The following is a 20,705-nucleotide window of genomic DNA, read 5'->3' as shown; positions in this document are numbered from 1 at the left end:
GTACCACATTTTCTCTATCCACTCTTCAGTTGAGGGCGATCTAGGTTGCTTCCAAGTTCTGGCTATTACAAATAATGCTGCTATGAACATAGTGGAACAGACCTCCTTGTTGTATGAATGTGCATCTTTTGGATATATGCCTAAGAGTGGAGTTGCTGGGTCTTGTGGTAGGTTTATTCCCATTTTCCTGAGGAATCTCCATACTGATTTCTAAAGTGGCTGAACCAGTTGGCACTCCTACCAGCAGTGGAGGAGTGTTCCCCTCTCCCCACATCCTCTCCAGCATTAACTGTTGTTGGTGTTTTTGAGTTTAGTCATTCTGACAGGAGTAAGATGGTGTCTCAGAGTTGTTTTGATTTGCATTCCCCGGATGGCTAGGGATGTTGAGCACTTTCTTAAGTGTCTCTCAGCCATTTTAGACTCCTCTACTGAGAATTCTCTATTTAGTTCTGTACCCCATTTTTCGATTGGATCCTTTGGTGTTTTGAAGACTTGCTTCTTGAGTTCTTTGTAAATTTTAGATAATCCCTCTGTCAGATGTGGGGTTAGTGAATATCTTTTCCCATTCTGTGGGCTGCCTTTTTGTCTTGCTGACTGTGTCCTTTGCCTTACAGAAGCATTCAGTTTCAGGAGGTCCCATTTATTAATTGTTTATCTCAGTGTCTGTGCTACTGGACGTATGTCCAGGAAGCTATCTCCTGTACCAATTCATTCAAGAGTACCTCCCACTTTCTCTTCTAAGAGTTTCAGTGTGGCTGGATTTATGTTGAGGTCTTTGATCCATTTGGACTTAAGTTTTGTTCATGGCAATATGCATGGATCTATCTGCATTCTTCTACATGTCAACCTCCAGTTATGCCAGCACCATTTGTTGAAGAGGCTGTCTTTTTTCCATTGTGTAATCACCTGATCAAAAAGTGTAGACAAACTGACAGTGGCATCCCTTATTTGAGGTTCTGTCCTGTTTCAGTCTTCTGCAGATATTCATCTTTCTGTTAATGTATGCCTAGATTTTTTCTAAATGCCTCCCAATTGTCACGTTCTAGAACTATCTTTGGTGTCCCCTACTAAGCCCAATTGATATGAACCTATAAAACCCAGTATATCTTTACGTTTTAATTAAGAAAAACCTGATTGTGGAGATACAATGATTACTTACACTATCAGGGTCTCTCTTGCCCTTCCCTCCCTCCCACATCTTCTGCAAGTCTCCTGAACATGTACAGTTTACAGACCTTTTATACATTGTTGTTCTGAGTTATTCTTGTTTTCTGTCCCAGTATTAATGATTGTGCTTTCATTGTGCTATTCTGCTTGTAACATCCTGCAAACACGTGCATTGCTCTCAGTGTATAAGGAATGAACAGTTCATACTTCTTTGTAGAATTAGTTACTTATTTTTCTAGTTGGGGTTCTGATGTTTTAATTTTGATATCAACCTCTGTTTTAATCTCTATCGTTAGCAAACCTATATTTTAAATGAGGCTTTAATTATAGTACTGATATTGTCAATTCTGTTAAAGAAAAAGTTCAAGATAAATTCCCTGTGGATGTTCACATTGCTGAGATAGTAATATGCTAAACTGAGTATGTTTACATCATGTACCTCCATGCATGTGCATGCAAACACATATACATATGTTTTTCTCCAGTTCCAAGGATGCTAATTCACAAATACTAGTTCCATTTCAGTGTCAGAGAGTCCATGCCATTGTAAAAGGGCAGTAGTTAGTGGTCTCACAGTCCAGAATATTGCATGGCTATTACATTGTTGTAATGTGTTCATGATAGCAGTTTCATGTTTTTCAAAGGTATGGTGTGGAGCCTCCTGGTCTGATAAAGCTGGAAAAAGAAATTGAACAAGAAGAGACGCTTTCTGCCCCGTCTCCTTCTCCTTCTCCTTCATCCAAGTCTTCAGGAAAGAAGAGTACTGGGAACTTACTGGACGATGCAGTGAGTGCAGTTTATAAGTCTTAACAGTGATTTGGCTTTGTTTTGTTTTTCCCCCAACTACAATCCTTCCTTGCCTTCTCAGATCAGTCTGACCTTACTGCATTTCAGCTTCTTTGAATTCATTTTAACTCCAATGAGAAAGTCTGTGCTCCTACAGCTCATCCTGAAACTCAAGCCGAACTGGTGATTTAAAATAAAGTGCCACTTAATTCCATTGAACAATATCTGAAACCCTAAGAAATGAGTTTCTGAAGACACTTAAACCTTGATGTTATTCATTCCTGATTCCCCCTTTCAGCGATGTAAACTTGAAGCACAGAATCTTGAGGATTGTTGAGCAAGGGGACACAGCATCTTACAGAAAGACGACTGTACTTCATTGATTGCCTGGTATTGGCCAGAGTTGACCCTTTCTTCTTGAGAGCTCTTATATCTGAAAGGAAGGTTACATGGAAAGGGAGTGGAAATTGGAAGTTTTGTGATGCTAAGAGGAGAGGAGCTTAGGTTCCATTGGGTGTTTGTGTAACTCTGGGTTTATCTACTCTTCAGTCATACTTCAGTGACATCCTCCTTATAAGGATAAGCAGTTTCTAAGTATATTAAACAATCCTTGTTCATGGCAATGGTGTGTCGGACAATTATTCCCGTGTGCTATCGTGCTCGTATCTTAAATGCAGGATGGCATTAATAAACAAAAAGAACTATGAGTTGTCTTGTTGTTGCTTACGTTAAGTTTGCATTTACATGTTATAATTGCTGGCAAACTTACAGGACACAAGGGTGCCAGAGGCCTAAGACTGAAGTATGTCTTGCCAGAGAGAGCAAACTCCTTGGAAGACTGGTCAGAAATCTTGATGTTGGTGCTGATAGGATGCAGGCTACCAGAGAACTGCAGGCCTCCCTCTAGAGAGTTTGAGCTGAGAGAGAGGGGGAGGTTGGCTGATGGGTGCTGTCAGATGCAGGGAAAAAACATTCACCATCTTTTGCTTTCCTCCACATGACAACTCTATAAAAAGCAGAAACTTAACAACTGCCCGAGCAGCTGTTGAGTCCCCACTAAGGCAGCAGACTTAAGCTTGGCCCACCAGGGTGTTTCATACAGTAATTTTAATCTGATTTCCTTTTTTGATAGCCACTCACTCCACTCAGAATGTACAAATGGTCATACCGCAGGAAGGTGTTTTGGAATAATTTTAGAATCTGTCATATGCCTTGCTTCTCATAAAGCTTCATTTTCAAAGTTTGTGCAGTAATTAGATGACATTGTATAATAGTAAAGGCATGCTGTTTATGTTCAGAGTCATTTTTCCATAGTGTATTATGCTTTTTCTTTAGACTCAGCATGGATTCTGTCTTCTTACAAGTGTGTCTTGGGCTGCCATACCCATTCTTATTCCTTCCCCTCTCAGCCCTGACATCTACTTACATTCTTTCCTCCCTATACTATGGTGCCAGGCCTGAAAATTGTCTGGCTGGTGTTGCCTTTCCTTGCTAATTACTCAGCCAAGGGGACCTCTCAACTCGCATTATGGGGTCCATGCCTATTACTACTGCAGATTTCTTTCACCACTAGATTCTTGAAATTCCTCTGTGCCAGCATCCCTGCAACCAGCATGCTGTGACAGAACGCAAATTTGACTGTTAGTATTATTGTAGGATCCTCCAGAAGCCCCGCCCAACTGACACCTTACGTGTCAGTCCCCTTGTTACAGCCCAGTGTGGTTTCCAACTCTTTTGTCCTTTGAAGCACCTCTTTCAGGTTGAGGTAGAAATTGTTAGTTCTTCAACTTATTTCTTGGTACTTTTCTTTTAAATGCATATTTTAATCTTTAGTTTTTGCTACCTTCCATAAAAGATTGTGCGTATGTGTGCCTTTGGGGATGCTTCTATGTTCACATGTGTGTTCATGTATGCAGAGGTTAGAGGCATACACGGGAATTCTTTTTAGCTCTTCACCTTTTATAAAAATTATTATACAGGGCCTCTTACTAACTCTGGAGCTCACTGTTTTAGGCAGCTAGCTGGCTAGATAGCTATAAGAATCTTCCGGTCTCCATTACCATCCAGTTACAGATATGTGCTGACTTTTTTTTTTGTCATGGCTGTTAAGGATCCAAATTCAGGTTTTCATATCTGCATGGCAAGTATTTCACCCACAGAGCCATTCCTCACCCCACACATGAAGGTTCTTCTTGGCATTTCTCACCAGTGTTGCAGCTTACTTACTGTCGTCTGAAGTATTTGTAAGTGTGCACTGAGGCAGTTGTTCATGAGGTCTAAAACTTTCACAGTCAGGTGTGGTGCTTCCTTTATTAGTCTTCATCTCCCCGGCTCCCTGGTGCAGACGCTCACCCGGATCCCTGGTATAGGCGCTCATTCGGATCCCTGGTACAGGCGCTCACCTGGATCCCTGGTGTAGAGACTCACCCGGCTCCCCGGTGTAGACGCTCACCTGGATCCCCGGTATAGGCGCTCACCCGGCTCCCTGGTGTAGATGCTCACCCAGCTCCCCGGTGTAGGCGCTCAGTATCTAGAAATCTCCTTTCTGTCCTCAGTGTTCGATCTTGCTTTCTGAAACCTGTGCCACTTGCCTGCTCCCCAGCTCCCTGTTGCAGATGCTCGGTGTGAAGTCTCCTCTCTGTATTTGATCATGTCTCCAGAGACCCGTGCCATTTGCGCTCCTGCGTTGTAGATGGAATAAGTGCTGCCATTTGAGATTCTGTATCAGAGCCATGGGGAAGGAGCAAGAGTGCCCCCCCATTCCTCACCACCTTGTGTCATGGCTAGCCATTCCTCATCTTTGGGAAAGGGGGCAATGCGGTGAGCCCCCCCCCCAAGGTGTAGAATAACTCCTCCGAGAGGGACTAGAGATGGTTTCATCGGTCTTCTAACTCAGAACAAAAGACCAGTGGTATAGAGACCTACCTAACCAGCGGGATCCTCCAGCTGTGGCTTTGAGGTCTGTTCCTCCCCAGCTGAAAGCTATGCGGGCACTTCAGATGAACCTTGAGAATATAACTATCGGTTTAATGGAGGGACGTACATTGGTGCACCCATTTAGTGTGATAAGTACCATCTGCCTCTTACCAGTGAGGACTCTTGTGTCCCGTGACTCTTAAGACTAACATTTCTCCAGGAATGCTTACAGAAATACTACCACTCCAGTGCCCTGTGGGGAAGGATAAGGTTAGTATAAGAAAGGCAGAGTATTGCTGTCTCTGCCTGGCGTTCAGAGAGCCTGCCAACAATTTACTGGCTCTGCTGAGCTCCCTTAAAAGATCTAGTTTACCTGGAATTTTTCCAGTATACTAGAACATAAACCTGTTTTTTAAGTTTCTTCCATTTTTCAGTCTTGAAAATTACATTGAATTTTTTGTATTATGTTGAAGTGATGGCTTTTCACTGAAGTATTTTATCTCAGAGAGAGTGGAACAGAAGGAAAAGTAATTTGAATCTCATCAATGGTTTAAATTAGCCCCTTCTATCTAAGGTAAAAAAGGAAATAGTTACCATTACAACCACTTTACCAGACACTGGGCACATGTAGCCATTTGGAACTGAACTTAATGTAACTCAATAAATGTACCAAGAAAGGGAATTTAAAAAAAAAAAGATGATTCTCTAAGCTCCCGTGTGTAGCCAGCACTGAATTGTTTTGTACAAAGCTATCGTTTGCTACCCCCAAAAGGAAAGAAAGATGAGGATATGGAAGAGTAAAGGAAGGAAGCAAAGGAAACAGAAACAGAGAAGGCTGAGAAAGAAAGGGAAGCTGTGCCAAGGCGATCAGATTCCAGCGGAGGACTTCAGAAAGAGCCAGGACTGAAGCCACCTTTGTTTGTCCACATTTTCTTGTCTGATTCTTAGGGGAACTGCAGGGAAATAGACGACCTTTCATGTGGACGATACAGCCCCGCTCCCTTAGTCAGGATCTCACAGAGGAAACAAGGCGGTGTCCATTCGGATTGCTTTATTCCCTACGTCCTGATGCCGTGATGCAGCCACGATAGGCGATGTGTTGGCCCGAGTGTGCCTCTTTGCCTTCCCTTGTGTTGAGCTTACTCTCACGGGGAGTTGAATGCATTTCTGAGAAATGACTCTTACTGTCTCCCTTCTCTTTGTCAACTTCCTCAGCCTGGGGATGAAAGATAATGGAATTCCGAGTAACCAGGCCCCTCTTGAAATCTCATTTCAGTCACAAACTGGCTAGGTTCTGAGCCAAAAGCATAGCACCTGGCAGGCAGAGTTACTTACCTCCTGGTAATGTAAGAAGCCGGGCTGTCATCATGCAATGTTAACTTCACAACTTGTTTCTACTGGGCCCAGTCTGGCCTTTTCTCCTCTGTTTTTGCATCTGCCCTGACACAAATGTAAAAAAAAAAAAAAAAAAAAAAGCCTTGGATTTACAAACAAATAAACAGGTCTATTTTGGTAATGAGGAAGGCATGAAGAAAGGGTAGGCCACTTGAGAAAATGTTTCTTGGGCTGGAGAGATGGCTCTGCCATTAAAGGTTAGGATCACAACCAAAAATATAAGAGGAAATGTTTCTTGTGCTAATTTGTCACTAATAAGATCTGTGTTTTTTTCTGAGGATCCTGCAAGATGGAGGTATTGCCCACACAGACTCAGGATTTACCTTAGTTGGTAGAGAATTTGCTCAGTAAGTTGTGGTGCCTTGGACAATGAATTTTGTTGCTCTATGGTCTCCTAGGTAACAAAGATCTCATCACTGTCTCCTAGCTCCTTCATGTCACCCTCAGTGTTTTCTTCCTTATGCATATGTGACATTTTACAAACATCTGTGGGAAGAGACATGTGCAGGAAAACACTCAAAGCAGCCCACAGGTGCATTCCAGACCCCTGGCCTCATGGCTAGACCAGAATTCGAGTCTGTTTTGTAAGGGATTGCTTTACTATTTTGCATCATTTCTGCCATTTGATTTAGCATTACCATAACAAGATGACAAAATCTCAGATTTGAAATCCATGGCCTGATCACTAACTGGAGAACAGATGCCCCATCATTCTTCAGTGAAAGTTGTCTTTAAGGCTGTCTAGATCCAAGTCTCCTGTGCCCCAGTGATCTCTCTCTGGATCCAGGCCTCCTCTACCCCAGTGATTTCCCTGTGTGTCCTGTGAGGATCCATTCCATTGTTATTATGATTATGTATATATCCAGTGTCCATCTGTTAAACTCTTCTCTTCCATTAGAGTGTTATGTTTTATATCTAGGGTTTAAGAAGAGATAAAACATTATCTCAGCCATTAAAGAACTAAACCCATGAAGGGGCTGCTAAGGTTGTTCAATATTGATTCGCTAGGCTTCCATTACAGTATTGACCAAGAAACTTAGGCTTGTATTGTTGGAAAATTTTAGGATGAGAGAAGAGACTGATGGGCATATGTGTAGTGAGTTCACTCTTTCACTTTCAAAATAAAATAGTTTTATTTTGTTTGCATCATTGAGGCACAGTTTGGTTGGTCTTAAGAAAAAGATGTTTTCCTTGCATTTCTCCAGCATTCCTGGTTTTCACTCTGGTATCTATTGCTTTTACACTTCTTGCCCTTTCCACAAGCTAACAAATCCAGTATGTAATTCTTTTATAACAAAAATTAAGGGAATTCATAAGTTACTTCCCTATGTTTTTTTAAATTCCATTTATTATGTCATTAAAAATGATGTTGGAAATCTTGAGTGGTGGCCTACAGTTGAGAGTGGTTACAGATCAAGTATGAAGTCCTCATAAAAACAAGACCATCACACCTGTCCTGTAACCTCAGTGCTATGGGGGTGGAGACAAGAAAATCTCTTGTGCTTGCTGGTCCCTAGCTCTAGGTTCAGTGAGAAACTCGGTCTCAAGAGAATAAGGCAGAGAGAGAGAGAGATAGAAGAGATCACCTAGTGTCCTCCTCCTCCTCCCCCACACACAAACACACCATGCACATATTTGTGTATATACCATACATTGACATGCATATAAACAAACACAGAGTAAATGAGTAAGTAAATAATAAACAATGGTTGGGTTTCTTGATGGCCAACTGTAAGTATCCAAACCTTCATATCTGTTAGATTAATCTTATTATTTACAACATGGTAACTACTAACAGCTGATTATAGTTCAAGGCCATTATGGATAAAATATTTGACATTGAACATATGAGATATTTGGGTTACTCTGAATTGTCTGAAAAAAACTTCCTCATTTAAAAACATTCTAGGAGTTTCATGGATTATGGAAATTAATTTTCTGGAAATATTCTTAATATTTACAGTATCAATGCCTGTCCATGAGAACTCCAAAAGAATATTAATCATATTCATGTTTTAATTACTCATTTTAAATGTCAGCTAAGGCAGCATCCGAATCTTAAGATGGGATGAGATGCAGATGAATCTGAGTGATCCAATGGTGAAATTTCAGGAGAAAATCTTAGAGTTTCAAGCAAAACCAAAGAAGGGTTTCCTGAGAAAAATAATAAGTTCTTCATTTACTTCAAACTTAAATAGATTAGTGTAGTTGCATTGTATGGAAGGAACATTCTGCGTTACATGCATTTGCCCTACCTAGCCTTCAGTATGGTTAGCCTATGCTTGGACCCCACACACAGCTCATGGCTGCTGCCATGCCAACTGATCTCATCTGATATCCTTCATCATCGTCAGTGTCAGCAGCAGCAGTAAGCTCAGAACCTCAGAAGATGCTTCCCGACTCTGGTTTTCACACTTCAGCCAGGGTCTCTGTCTCAGTTAGGGTCTTATTGCTGTGAAGAGACACCATGATCACAGCAATGTTTAATAAAGGAAAACATTTAATTGGGGTTGACTTACAGTTTCAGAGGTTTAGTCCATTAGCATCATGGCCGGACATGGTGGTACGAAGGCAAACATGGTGTTAGAGAAGGAGCTGGGACTTCTACATCTTGGTCCGCAGGCAGCAGAAAGACTACCGTACTAGGCCTGGCTTAAGCATGAGACCTCAGAGCCCACCCCCACAGTGACACCCTTCCTCCAATAAGGCCACACCTACTCCAACAAGACCACACCTCCTAATTGTACCTTTCCCTATTCACCAAGCATTCAAATGCTGAGTCTGTGGGGTCCATTCCTCTTCAAACCACCACAGTCTCTGTGCTCACATAGTGTCTGATATAGAGCAAGTCTTAAGTGATCAACAGTTCTGCCATGTTTGAACTCTAGGAGAGTCATCACATGTGATTTTGCTGTGGACAATGAATGTGCTACTCTATTTCAGGTAAAAAGAATCTCTGAAGATCCTCCCTGCAAGTGCCCCACTAAGTTCTGTGTGGAGCGGCTTTCTCAAGGTCGATACCGGGTGGGAGAGAAGATCCTCTTCATCAGGGTAAAGACCCCTTTCTCATCTTGTCCTAGACGCGCATTTTCTGAGCCTGAGTCAGAGAAAATGTCAAGGGAAGTATGGCATGTGTCCGGCCAGGAATGCCTCTGGTGTCATTGAGGCTGTAGGGTGTGGATCTGTGCAGAGTAGTAGAAATGGTAATATGCTACTGAGGGATGGGGGAACACAGCATGTCTTCAGACATACAGAGGAATCAGAAAAAGGTAGCCATTTATGTTTCCTGTATTCATTTCATTTCAGTAGGAATGAAAATGTGCCCTTCCAGGACCTTCCATATATCACAATGTAGAAATAAATCATCACCCTATTGGATTCTAGGCAGCTTTTCTGATTGGTTCAGCGTACGTTATCCACAAGTCTGGATTAGGGACCGATTTGATGAGTTTGAAAGCTCTGTCTTGGGAATTGGGGATAGAGTGCAGTTGAAAGGAGGAGTGCCTTGGCTCCTGGGGTCCTGGGTCTGATCCCCAAAACCTCACAAAAGTCACCTCACTGCAATATCCAGGCTTAACAGTGACTGACATTTCCCATATGGGCTAAAAGAGAGCTAATGGTCCCAGCTTAAGTCATCAATGTCCTTGGAGGTTAAGCCGGGGCTCTGTAAGACTGACTTTAAAGCTTTGTACTCAGAATCTGCTTTGGTAACTCTCTTTGCAAGAGTTCAGTGTCTTAAAAGCAGTTTGTGATATTTGCTAAGGGTAAAACTTCTTCTTTAAAACAGATAAAATTTAGCTACATGTACACCCCCTAGAAAGCTTCGGCTCAGAAAAGTACTTCTTCTTCAGTCTTTTTGGGCCCTTCCTAAGGAAAGCATGCTATATTCACATCTCTGAACTTCTTAAAAGAATCGGGTTGCTTGCCTTGTAGAACTGAAGCATCTTAACTTATGCATCAGGTAAGGTCAAGGAACACCAAACACTCAGGAACTTTTCAATGTGAAATTTTCTTCAACTTGCAACTGAAATGTATTAATATAGCAGGCCTAGTTAAGAATCTGCAACATGTATAAAGAAATTTTTATGTTAATTTTATCATAAAGTTGTGGATCATTTCAGATTTTTACTTAATTTCAGGTTAACATTTACTTGATACAAACCAATCCAGGTAATAATCACTTTTCTGCTTGGGAATGACAGCTTTGTGATACAAACAGACCAGTCTTAGAGGTCTGTGAATCACCCTGGGTGCGGGGGCCTCAGCTGGGGAGGCCGACAGCCAGGTTGCTATTGTTGCCTTGCTCTTCCTTGAAAGCAAAACATGCATTTTTAAAGCTCAGTTGCCTACTTTCACATCACCACGTTGAATAATGACGCTTTAGAGTCTCTGTGGATGCATTAACATTTTACCAGGCTGATCGCTCATTCCAGAATCAGCCTCCTTTAGAATACAAGACCCCAGAGCCTACAGTGAAAAAAAAGCATTAAGACCTTATTAAACAGCTTTTTCTTTTTGTGATAGAAATGCTAATAACTTGGACACTGTTTCCTCAGATGTCACCTAGGATCTACAGGCAAGGGCATCCAGTATGCACATTTAATTGTGTCTGTCTGATCTTCCTGTTTGTTCGATTGCCACAGATGTTGATATATGGGCTTATAAACAGAGTAAGGTGTTATAGCAATTACCAGGTGAGCTAGTTTTTGATGGCCATTTTTCTTTTCAGGAAATGTTTCCTTTCTGCCAACTGTATTCTATCACGTGTAGAAGAATTCAGGCTTTTATTGTGAGTCAACTCATCACGATCCTGAGTGATAGTGTTTTCACACACTCAGGCTAGCTTGTAAAATCATGAACCATCACAAGGTCAATCTCTGACCGGTAGCAAGTTGTAGTATCAGGCCGTTAGGACATACTTTCCGTAGTTTTTAGTGACACTTAAACATAAACCTAGCACTTTCACATAGTTTTACTCTTTGATAATACTTTGCATGTAAAACTGACTTTTTTCAAAATGTATAGTGATAAGGATATTTTGTATCACTGCTTAAGCTGGAAACTAAATCTATTTGTTCACAAAGCTCAATACCATGAGCTCATATTCACAGATGTGCTTAATATTTTTTATTCTTGAGAATTGCATGCATACATATGTTCATTTTATCCACGCTAGTCTCCTTTTAACTCCTCCCTCCATGCTCCCATCCAATTTCATGTCTTTTGTTTTTTAATGATCCATTGGGTCAGATTTATATTGCCTGCATGTACACAAGTTTGGGATCATCCAGCGCAGCATGGTCAGCCTACCAAGAGTCACTACCCGAAAATAACGACTCCCTCCCAGAGTATCCATCAGCTTCCAATAGCTCCTCAGCTCCCCTCCCTTGTCCCTGCTGAGGTGTTGCCTGGATCGGTTGTGTGCATGTCGTCACAGCTGTTGTGAGTTCATGCGTGCAGTGGCTGTGGAGTGTACAACAGACACGATTTCACAGCATTCCTCTCCATCTTCCCGTCTTTCTACCCCCTATCCCATGGCGCTTCCTGGGTTTGGGGATCATGATCTAGAGGCCCACTGTGGTTAAGTACTTCACAGATGCTAATTCTACATATTGTGACCACTTGTCTCCGCAATAACTGCCATCTACTGCACAGAAAAGTTTTCAAAGATGTCTTTGTCCTGTGACTGTGTGTCCACCGTGATAGAATGTTTGGAATCTGAGACAATTTCTTGTCCTTAGAGACTTACTAATGGAAGTTTGAGGCACCCCCCCATGCACCCTTATTGCGCATCTCCATTTTTTCACTATGTTGGATGAGGAGACTCTTTATTGCCCATTCACACACACGTGCTTTGACTAATGCTTTACATTTGTGGCTAGATGGGCCCCTCAAGGTGGACTGTCATTGCGCTCTGGTTGTGTGAGGAAGTGGCAGTTATTTCTTAGAAATCAGTGGTATTGGTCATACGTCTTTAATGGGTGATATTTTTACTGTGGTTCTGTATACAGGTTCTGTAGACTAAAAGGCAAATGCCTATAGTGGAATCCTCAAACATGGATGTGGGTAGCCACTTCCAATAGCCTAGTTGCATTTTTGTATATGAACACATGTTAAACTTCATCACACCTCTTGAAGCTACCTAATACAGCTATGCCTTCTTTGATACATTCATGAATATTATTGTATAAAATATACAGACAGTGAAACATGCTATCTCAGGCGTCATGCTCTGTATCCACCTATCTTGAGAGCAGGTTCATTTTCCTAAGGAAATAATGAGCCTGCTGAATTCAAAGAACAATGTAGAGCCACTTAAGGCAATTGAAAACATGGGACTTCAGCCTTAAAGGTAGCTGAGTGGCCAAAGCACAGGCTCACAGAGAATCAACAAGTCGTAGGATTAACAAGCCCATCCCTAGTTCAGTAACCCTCTCCTGATGCCATGTTGTGGTTGGATATATACATGAGCATATTTTCTCTTTGTACATTGAAAGAAAAGCAATAGTGCTAAACTAAATTTTGAAACAATAGATAAGACTGTGTGTGGCATTCAGAGAAAGACTCAGGAAGATGTCTTATGCAGTTTCTCTGCTAAGTCTATGTATTATCTGTGAATTTCTAGAACACAACATAACTGAAACACATCTAAATTAATGCCACTAGATGCTTATGGAGACATCTTTGTTCCTATGTGTGTGCCTAGAGCAGTGGTTCTCAACCTTCCTATTGCTGAGACCCTTTAATATAGTTGCCCCCAACCATAACATTATTTCATGGTTACTTCATACCTATAATTTTGCTACTGTTGTGATTTGTGATACAATTTTTTTGGAGACAGTGGATTGCCAAAGGAGTCATGACCCACAGATTGAGAACTTCTGGTCTACCTAAATGTAATGAAACCCTTAGTATAGAGAACAAACCTCTGTAGTCTTTTGTTTCTTTTTTTTTACTCTGGTTTTAATCTACATCTTAGTAATCATCTCCTAAATGAAAGAAATGTTTCTAGCTGATGAACAACAATTTTCTGAAAGCCAGATTTTCCCCTGCATTTTTTCATGAACAAAATTATGGGGTTGTTTCGGGAGTTGGACTGGGGAGTTGATTCATGAAGGAAAGCACCTGCCACACAAGCATTGGGACCTGGGTTTATCAGAATCCAGGTAAAATTTGCACTTGGTAGCCCGTGCCTGTGACTTCAGCATGTGGAGACAGAAGAATCCCTAGAAACCTGCTTACCAGCAGCAAAATGCAAAAGAAAGTCTGTGTTTAGGAAGGCAGAAAGCAAGGACAGACCACTGGGGTTGTTCAATGGCCTCAGTGTGTGCACTGGGGCGTGTGTTAACTTGTGGTCACACACTAGATCTTACACGCTCATGCACATAAGCACGAAGTCTTTTCCCAACATATTTTTATTGATTATTTGGGTATTTCACATCATGCACCCTGATCACACTCACTTCCCATTCCTCCCAGGTCTGCCTGCCTCCTGTGACCCCCTGCCTCCTGAAAAATAATGAATACAAATAAACACACAAGTCCAATTTGTGTTGCCCGAATACTCGCTGGAGCATGCTCAAACTCCCAGTAGCCAGTCCCTTAAAGAAACTGAGTTCTTCACTATGCCCCCTTCCCCGCCAGAAGCTCTCAGTTGAGTTTTTGGTGTTTTGTTTTGTTGTTTTCATTAAAAGCAGCTTGGCATCTACTCTGAAGGTAGAATCTTACTGTCATCCAATGCAAATCTCTCACTTCAGGATTTAGGTGGTCATGAAAAAAAATCTCTTTAAGAATTTCTGCAGTAACAGATGAATATTTCCAGTCAGCCAGATGATGCTTCACTGAAATGCAAGCCAAAGGTTCCTGGCTGCTACTTGGATCCCTGCATGTCCTCTCTCCCTTCTATCACCTCTGTCTAATGGGGCCTCCTGTACTGAAAGCTCATCTGCAAAACAGTGTGTAAGCTTCTGGGAGGATTTCAGAATCCCCGATGGAGTAACTAGTGTGTAGCCTTACTGTGACTCGTAACGTGTCCCCCAGTGAGCCACATAAGCATCTGGGAACCCTGTACAATGCAGACTCCCACACCTTCCCAGAGTGAAACAGAAACTCTAAGGTTAGGCAGGGTCAAACAACTGCGTTTCCACAAGTCTGTAAGTGGCACACATGTATCCTAGAGCATGGAAACCATGAATCTTTAGAGAGAAAGAACTCCATAGAGGAAGAGAGTCAGCAAAGTGTCACACAATCAGAAACATGCACACATCTCCTTACAAAGGAATATTAATCTTGAGATACAGAAAATTCCCATCTCATTTTATTTGAACATTTATTTTCATTTTATGTGTATGGGTGTATTGCCTGCATGTTTGCCCGTACACCATGTGTATGCAGTGCCAACGGAGACCAGAAGAGGGCATCAGATTCCCAGAAATTAAAGTTACTGATGGTTGTAAGCCACCTTATAGGTGCTGGGAATTGAACCTGGGTCCCTGGGAGAGCAACCAGTGCTGAGCCATCTGTCCCACTTCCAGACTATTTTAAAGATGTTTATGTATTAGGTGGGATGGTTGACATGCACAGTAAAGCAAATGTAAGCTTTCCAGTCATGTGACACAGTTTATGTAGAAATAACATGCGTACAACAAGAATAGGAAAAATTGAAAGCAGTTTTTCATTGCTGAGGATATAGAATTATGAACATGAAAATGTTTTCTTCTAGGGAAATCAGCAAACTGGTATGATTATAAATTTAAAAATAGTTAAAAGTGCCTTTAAAAGCTGTCATTTAAGTAGCTGACTGTTCATTTTAATGGATCTTTCTCTGAGCTTCCCTCTTCTGGAGGAGGACAAGGGGCTGCACTGCAATTCCCTTGCTGCTATCTAGTCCAGCAAGGATTGTGCAGTTTGTGTCAGACTTCTTACATGGTTTTCTCTAGTATGGTTGTTAGCTTTTTCATTTCTGATGCCTGGCAAAAGGCAGCTTTTTAGAAGGATTAATTATGGCACAGAGTTTAAGGGTATGTTGCCTGCTGTGGCAGGGGCATCATGGGATGTGACATCTGACCAAGGAGATGGCATTGCCCACATTCGGGCTGTGTCGTACCTCTGGGAACTTTCTCGCAGACACGCCCAGGTGTGTGTCTCCAAGGTGAAATTGGAGGTGTCTCCAAATCTGTCCCGTTGACAGAGATGTGGACATACACCTGGGTAAAGCTCTTATCTGATTGGGCTTGCATCCTCCTCTCTGTTTTAAAATCTTACTTTGTTGATTATTATTTCTAGGAAACTTTCATATGTTAGTTCCCTCTCTGAGTACTGTGTTTTGTCACTGCAGATGCCACCAGTGAGCTGTATCCACAGTCTCTTCAGTCAGTTCATGCTTTAGTTATTTGGCGTCCCATCCCTATAAAATTTAGCGACACAAAAATACACCAAGATAATAGATTAGTGTGAACAATCTGTGCTGGTGTGTGAAATAGTTGCAGACTACCCAACTGAGCCAATAGAACTTCCATGGGGCAAATTCTCCACGCCTAACAACATTCCTCTAGTGATGCATGTGAGCAGGGCATCATATGCTTTGAAATAACAATAAGCATAAACATGAGAGATTTTAAATGAACAAGAATGTATTCCCGTAACTAACACAGTAAATTTGGGCTGTTTACAGTATATCCTAAACAACAGCCCTTCTAAAACTGGTCGAGACATCAGCAGAGATCGACAGTAAAGAGTTTAGCCAGCCTGTTAAATGACTCTAAATATTGATAGTTGACTCTGTTAGCCTCTTCTCAGCGCTTGAATATCTTACCGCAATTCCTCACCACAGCGGGAGGGATCTCGTTGCCATTCCCATTTTTGAGTGGAGGAAGCTAAGACTCAGGACATGAGTGACTTCTGAAGTTACACAGTCTGACGAGGGTGAGGCTGAATTCGAAGAGAGCCATCCAGAGATTCACGGCGGAAGCAAAGTGTGTAGGCACAAAAGGAAAACTGTGTCCGGTTTGTTTCAAACCTCTATAGATAACTAATGCATGCTGAAACTGGGCTCCAAACGCTGGCAACCTAACCTTTATATTAACCCTTTACCAGTAAGTGATACTGATTTCTTGCCCTGCGGCTCCCTGGAGCATCCACTGTGAGTTCTCTAATAGAGAAAGTCTCGGGTAGCCTTTCCCAAGTGTATTCAACCTCGAACTGGTCCCCAACCCCTTGTTTTTCCTGACATGTCATCTTGGGTGACAAGTTAATGAAAGCACCTTTCAAGAAAGACACTATAAGATGAAACAAAAATTTAAATTATTTAAAATTCAGAATTGTATTGAAATGCAAGTTGTCTAGAACTTGCTTACCACAGATTTTTTTTTAAATAAAGGTATCTCGAGGCTCTATTTTAATGAAGAGTAGTGCTGAGTCTATGTTCAGCTTTGTCTGGAAATAATTTACTGCAAAGAGAAACTTTGCAGTAAAGACAACTGAAATTTAATTGTTACATTTGTGACAGGAATTTCCCAAATACTTTACATACTCTGGCTAAGAGATTCACCTCTTTCGTACAGCTGGGTAATTGTTTTTAATCTTTTCTATAGGTAAACAAGTGTTTACTACTTCAAGTAAGGATTATGTACATAAAGTTCAAGTCCATACTCCTGGGAGAGTAGACCCCACTCCAAGCCTCCAGTAGTGGGGTGGCTGTCAAGTGTTAGTAGTCTATAAAGTGGATAAGATTGTGCTACCCAGGAAGGTGGAGGCAAAAGAATCAGAGGTGTGGGTCATCCTTAAACTTGCTATTTAGATGAGGAAATGAGACTTTGTTTCAAATCTGATTAACCTTTTAAAAATGATCTGCCCACTTTTATGACACATTTACAGTTCAACTATAATAAATCACCCTCTGCCATTTTCCCTTAAAGGTCTCAGAATACAAGATGCATTTCAGCTGGGTGAGCAGGGCTCACTCTGTCTAACGCAGCTCATCACCTGCCTACATTAGTCACAGCTGTTACCGCTACAGATGCTAACCAAATGACACTGCTCAAGACGTGTTGTGTCTTTCTAGTGTCAAAACGAATTAGAGCCTTGTGCAATTTAAGACATGCCATTATCTGTCTGAATCCCTTAATAGAACTCAGAGACAATTCTCTGACTGCCTGAATCATCTTGTTGAGTCTCACATGGTAATTGCAGAAAAGTTTAAAGTCCAACTGTTTCCTTTTGGGACATTATATAGTGTATGTCTGCATTGTAGTACAACTCAATGCCCTTCCATCCATAAAAGTTTCATAGTCCCAGGTCTTTTATTTCTCATCTTAAGAAACGTGAATACACAGGAACCCTAAGCAAAAGACAATGAATAATTTAACTGGTAGTCAGGAGAGGGAATTGTAGAGGCACCTTCTACAAACTGTCTTAGAGTGAAACCATCTTAGACCAACAGAAAGGTCACACACATTGTTATTGACTCTGGGAGATTTTTTTTCTTTACCCTAAAATTTCTTCAGAATATTATGTCTTTGTGGTGAAAATCAACTCACTATGGCTGCATAAGCCAGAGAGGTGCCTAGATCCGTTGCCATAGTAACTGACCCTGGCACTGTCTTCTGGGACTCTGAGGGGAGGTCCAATGAGAGAGTCCTATTACCTGCTGCTGTTTTGACACATATTGATTTACTGGGAGTAACAAATAACCAGACTCAAATTGCAGACTTCCCCGGGTGATGAAAAATGGGCTGTTGTGCAAAAATGCGGAGTTGTGAATAAGTAGGGAGTGAGATTAAGGCCTCCATTTGTCTCAGGGCAAGCATCGCAGGAGCAGCCATTACCCAGCATCTGGAAACCCATGTTTGTATCCCTCCATCCAACCTGGATAGTTATGAGAATGTCGATTACAGGTTATTCTTATTATTAGGCCTTGTTTCTGCCTATGTACATAAAATCCCAGATCATGCCTACAGCGCTCAAATCCATGGGAACTTAAAGGAGCATTTGTGAACACCTCCTGTTCTGGTCCATTTGTCCCAGAGTGGCAGCGGTTTAGACAGAGGAACCCAAAATATTTAAAAATGCATGCAGTAGACTTCAGCATTTAAATTTCCTGCTTTTTGATGATGTGTTTGCTCCTTTGAAAATGTAATCCTGTCATTTACTCATGTTCACTGGGGCTAACAACAAGGTGTAGATGGCACACTGATGAAAATGTCTCTTTAGCACTTAACAAGTGATAAATCCTGTTAATCCCTTCTCTCTGAGGAGGTGCTGTGTGGTAGAGAAATGCAAATAATTAATTAAGGAGGTATCCCCAACTGGAAGTACAAAGCTGCTGTGTTGGCTTTTGGGGGCTTTTATTTTTAAGATTGAAAACTTTCAAATATGGGAAATTCAAATCAGGCTTTTGTCTAGGATTATCTACTTTAGATCACCTTTGAAAGGAAGGAAATGATATTTATCACTGGACTGGAAAGAATAGATTATAAGTCTAAACATGTCTCAGGATCCTTAATGCATAGCCCTTTCCTCTTCCCTTTGATTAAGGTATAAATCTAATAGGTAATAAATAAATTAGAGCTGAAGTTAGAAATCTGTCACTTTAGGATATTTAGCCATCTCTTCAGCTCCAGGACTATTTAATATTGAGGAAATGCTAGAAAATCTAATAATTTCACTGAGGAAATGCAATGCTTATGCTCTATACTACCAGTTTCTGTATTGCTTTAGCCTCCCTGTCATGAAGAAACATGCTTAAATATTATGTGCTATATATATATACACCCACATATCCACATATCTGTACGTATTAGAAATATATTAGTTGATGATCTAGTCCAGTAATTTGACATTTTAATCAATTTTCAGGAATTTTGTGTGAAAAATCTTTCCTCCCTTTCTCTCTGCCTCTCTCTCTCCTCTCTCTCCTCTTTCTCCCTCTCTCCTCTTTCTCCCCTCTCTCCCCTCTCTCCTCTCTCTCCTCTCTCTCTCTCTCTCTCTCTCTCTCTCTCTCTCTCTCTCTCTCTCTCAGCATCCAGTGACCATTTTCTATGTATTAGTTGAGTGGGTAAGTGCTTTTATTGGTTCATACTCCACTGTTATCTTAATTAAAAGGATACAGAAGTTTCTTTCTAGAGGGCCAATTACTTGTGAGTATCACACAACTACTAAGTGTCAAAGCTCCTGTTTAACCTGGGAATCTAATTCAGAGCTGCAGTTCTCCTATCTGTTATAGCAAGGTCATCCTTAGCTTACCATTTACCATTTTGAGTATTTCCACTCAATCACTCTCCCCCTGTTAGCAACTAATCCTTATTTTAGTTCTAACATCATTTTCCTTTACCTGTGTGCTCTGTTAGAACATGAAATGTTATAGCCAGTCTTCCTCGAAGACTCTAAAGAACCCAAAAGAATAATGAAAACAAAGCACACCCAAGGAGTGACTTATACATGTTTCACAAACTTAAATACTTTACTTTTCCATGTATTTACTGTGGTTGGAAACTCCTCAAAGAAAACATATATCCTCCAAATGGAAAAAAAATAGGAATATTCTCAATTTATTATAATTTTCTGTTTTAATTTATAATTGATTGTGGTTTCATAAGGATTGAATGCTTTTAATCTGTTCATATGAAGGGAATGTCTGAGACAGAAAGGCAATGTTGCCTTTTACACCTTTATATACTAGAGCAAATGGCTGGTGTAAACACATCACTGAATACAAACAGCCTGTAGTACAACAGCTTATGCCTCTGCAGCACACACCTAAAAGGGGAACCAAGAAATTGTAGCACATCTTCCTGTAGTAGTTGTAACACCCCTCCACAGGGTGGCATCCCTCCACAGGATGGCATCCCTGGAAAGGGGCAGTGGTTTGCCCACTGTGGCAGGACTTACACATTTTCCTTTAGTAGTTTCAGCATCCCTCCTTCAGCAGTTCAGATAATATTATTTTATTACAATAAAATAATAAAAAGTATCTTGTTTTGATGGGACTTATCAAAGACACTGGGTTACACGCATGATCTCATTTTAATACTATTAATGCTCTTTAAGAAAAGCAAATATGATCCTTAACTTATGCATCCCACTGGCAGCTAACAGAGATTTAATGACATTGCTGAGGTAATCCAGTCAGTAAGCGGTAAACCCAGTTTAAATCATATTACAAAATTTTGATATCTGAGTTTCATACATTTTAAATCTACATGATGTATTTTCTCTTTGACATTTTCCTTAAGACAAAAATACTTAGTAAAGCATAATGGCGCACACCTTTAATCACTGGAGGCAGAGGCAGGTGGATCTCTGTGAGTTCAAGGCTAGCTTAGTCTACAAAGCAAGTTCCACTACTGCTAGGGCTGTTGCACAGAGAAACCCTGTCTCAAAACAACAACCCAAAACCAACAAATTAAAAATTTTCAGGCATTTGCCTTAAACAACAAAATGAA

General features: G+C 41.1%; 1 protein-coding gene across 10 annotated transcripts in view; it reads left to right on the top strand.

Annotated features, from left to right (window-relative positions):
* The window catches only part of Gas2 (growth arrest specific 2), a 151,990-nt gene that overhangs the window by 98,337 nt on the left and 32,948 nt on the right, over window positions 1–20,705 (top strand). For all 10 annotated transcript variants that reach the window (XM_040733286.1, XM_040733284.1, XM_040733283.1 and 7 more), the window contains 2 exons: window positions 1,812–1,953; window positions 9,208–9,315. In XM_040733286.1, coding sequence (XP_040589220.1) covers window positions 1,812–1,953; window positions 9,208–9,315 — 250 coding nt within the window. The remainder of the gene's footprint in view (window positions 1–1,811; window positions 1,954–9,207; window positions 9,316–20,705) is intronic.

This window comes from Mesocricetus auratus, unplaced genomic scaffold, assembly GCF_017639785.1.
Source record: "Mesocricetus auratus isolate SY011 unplaced genomic scaffold, BCM_Maur_2.0 Super-Scaffold_100030, whole genome shotgun sequence".
Lineage (NCBI taxonomy): Eukaryota > Metazoa > Chordata > Mammalia > Rodentia > Cricetidae > Mesocricetus > Mesocricetus auratus.
The sequence above is the reverse complement of the archived record's forward strand: the minus strand, read 5'-3'. Positions and strand labels throughout refer to the sequence as shown.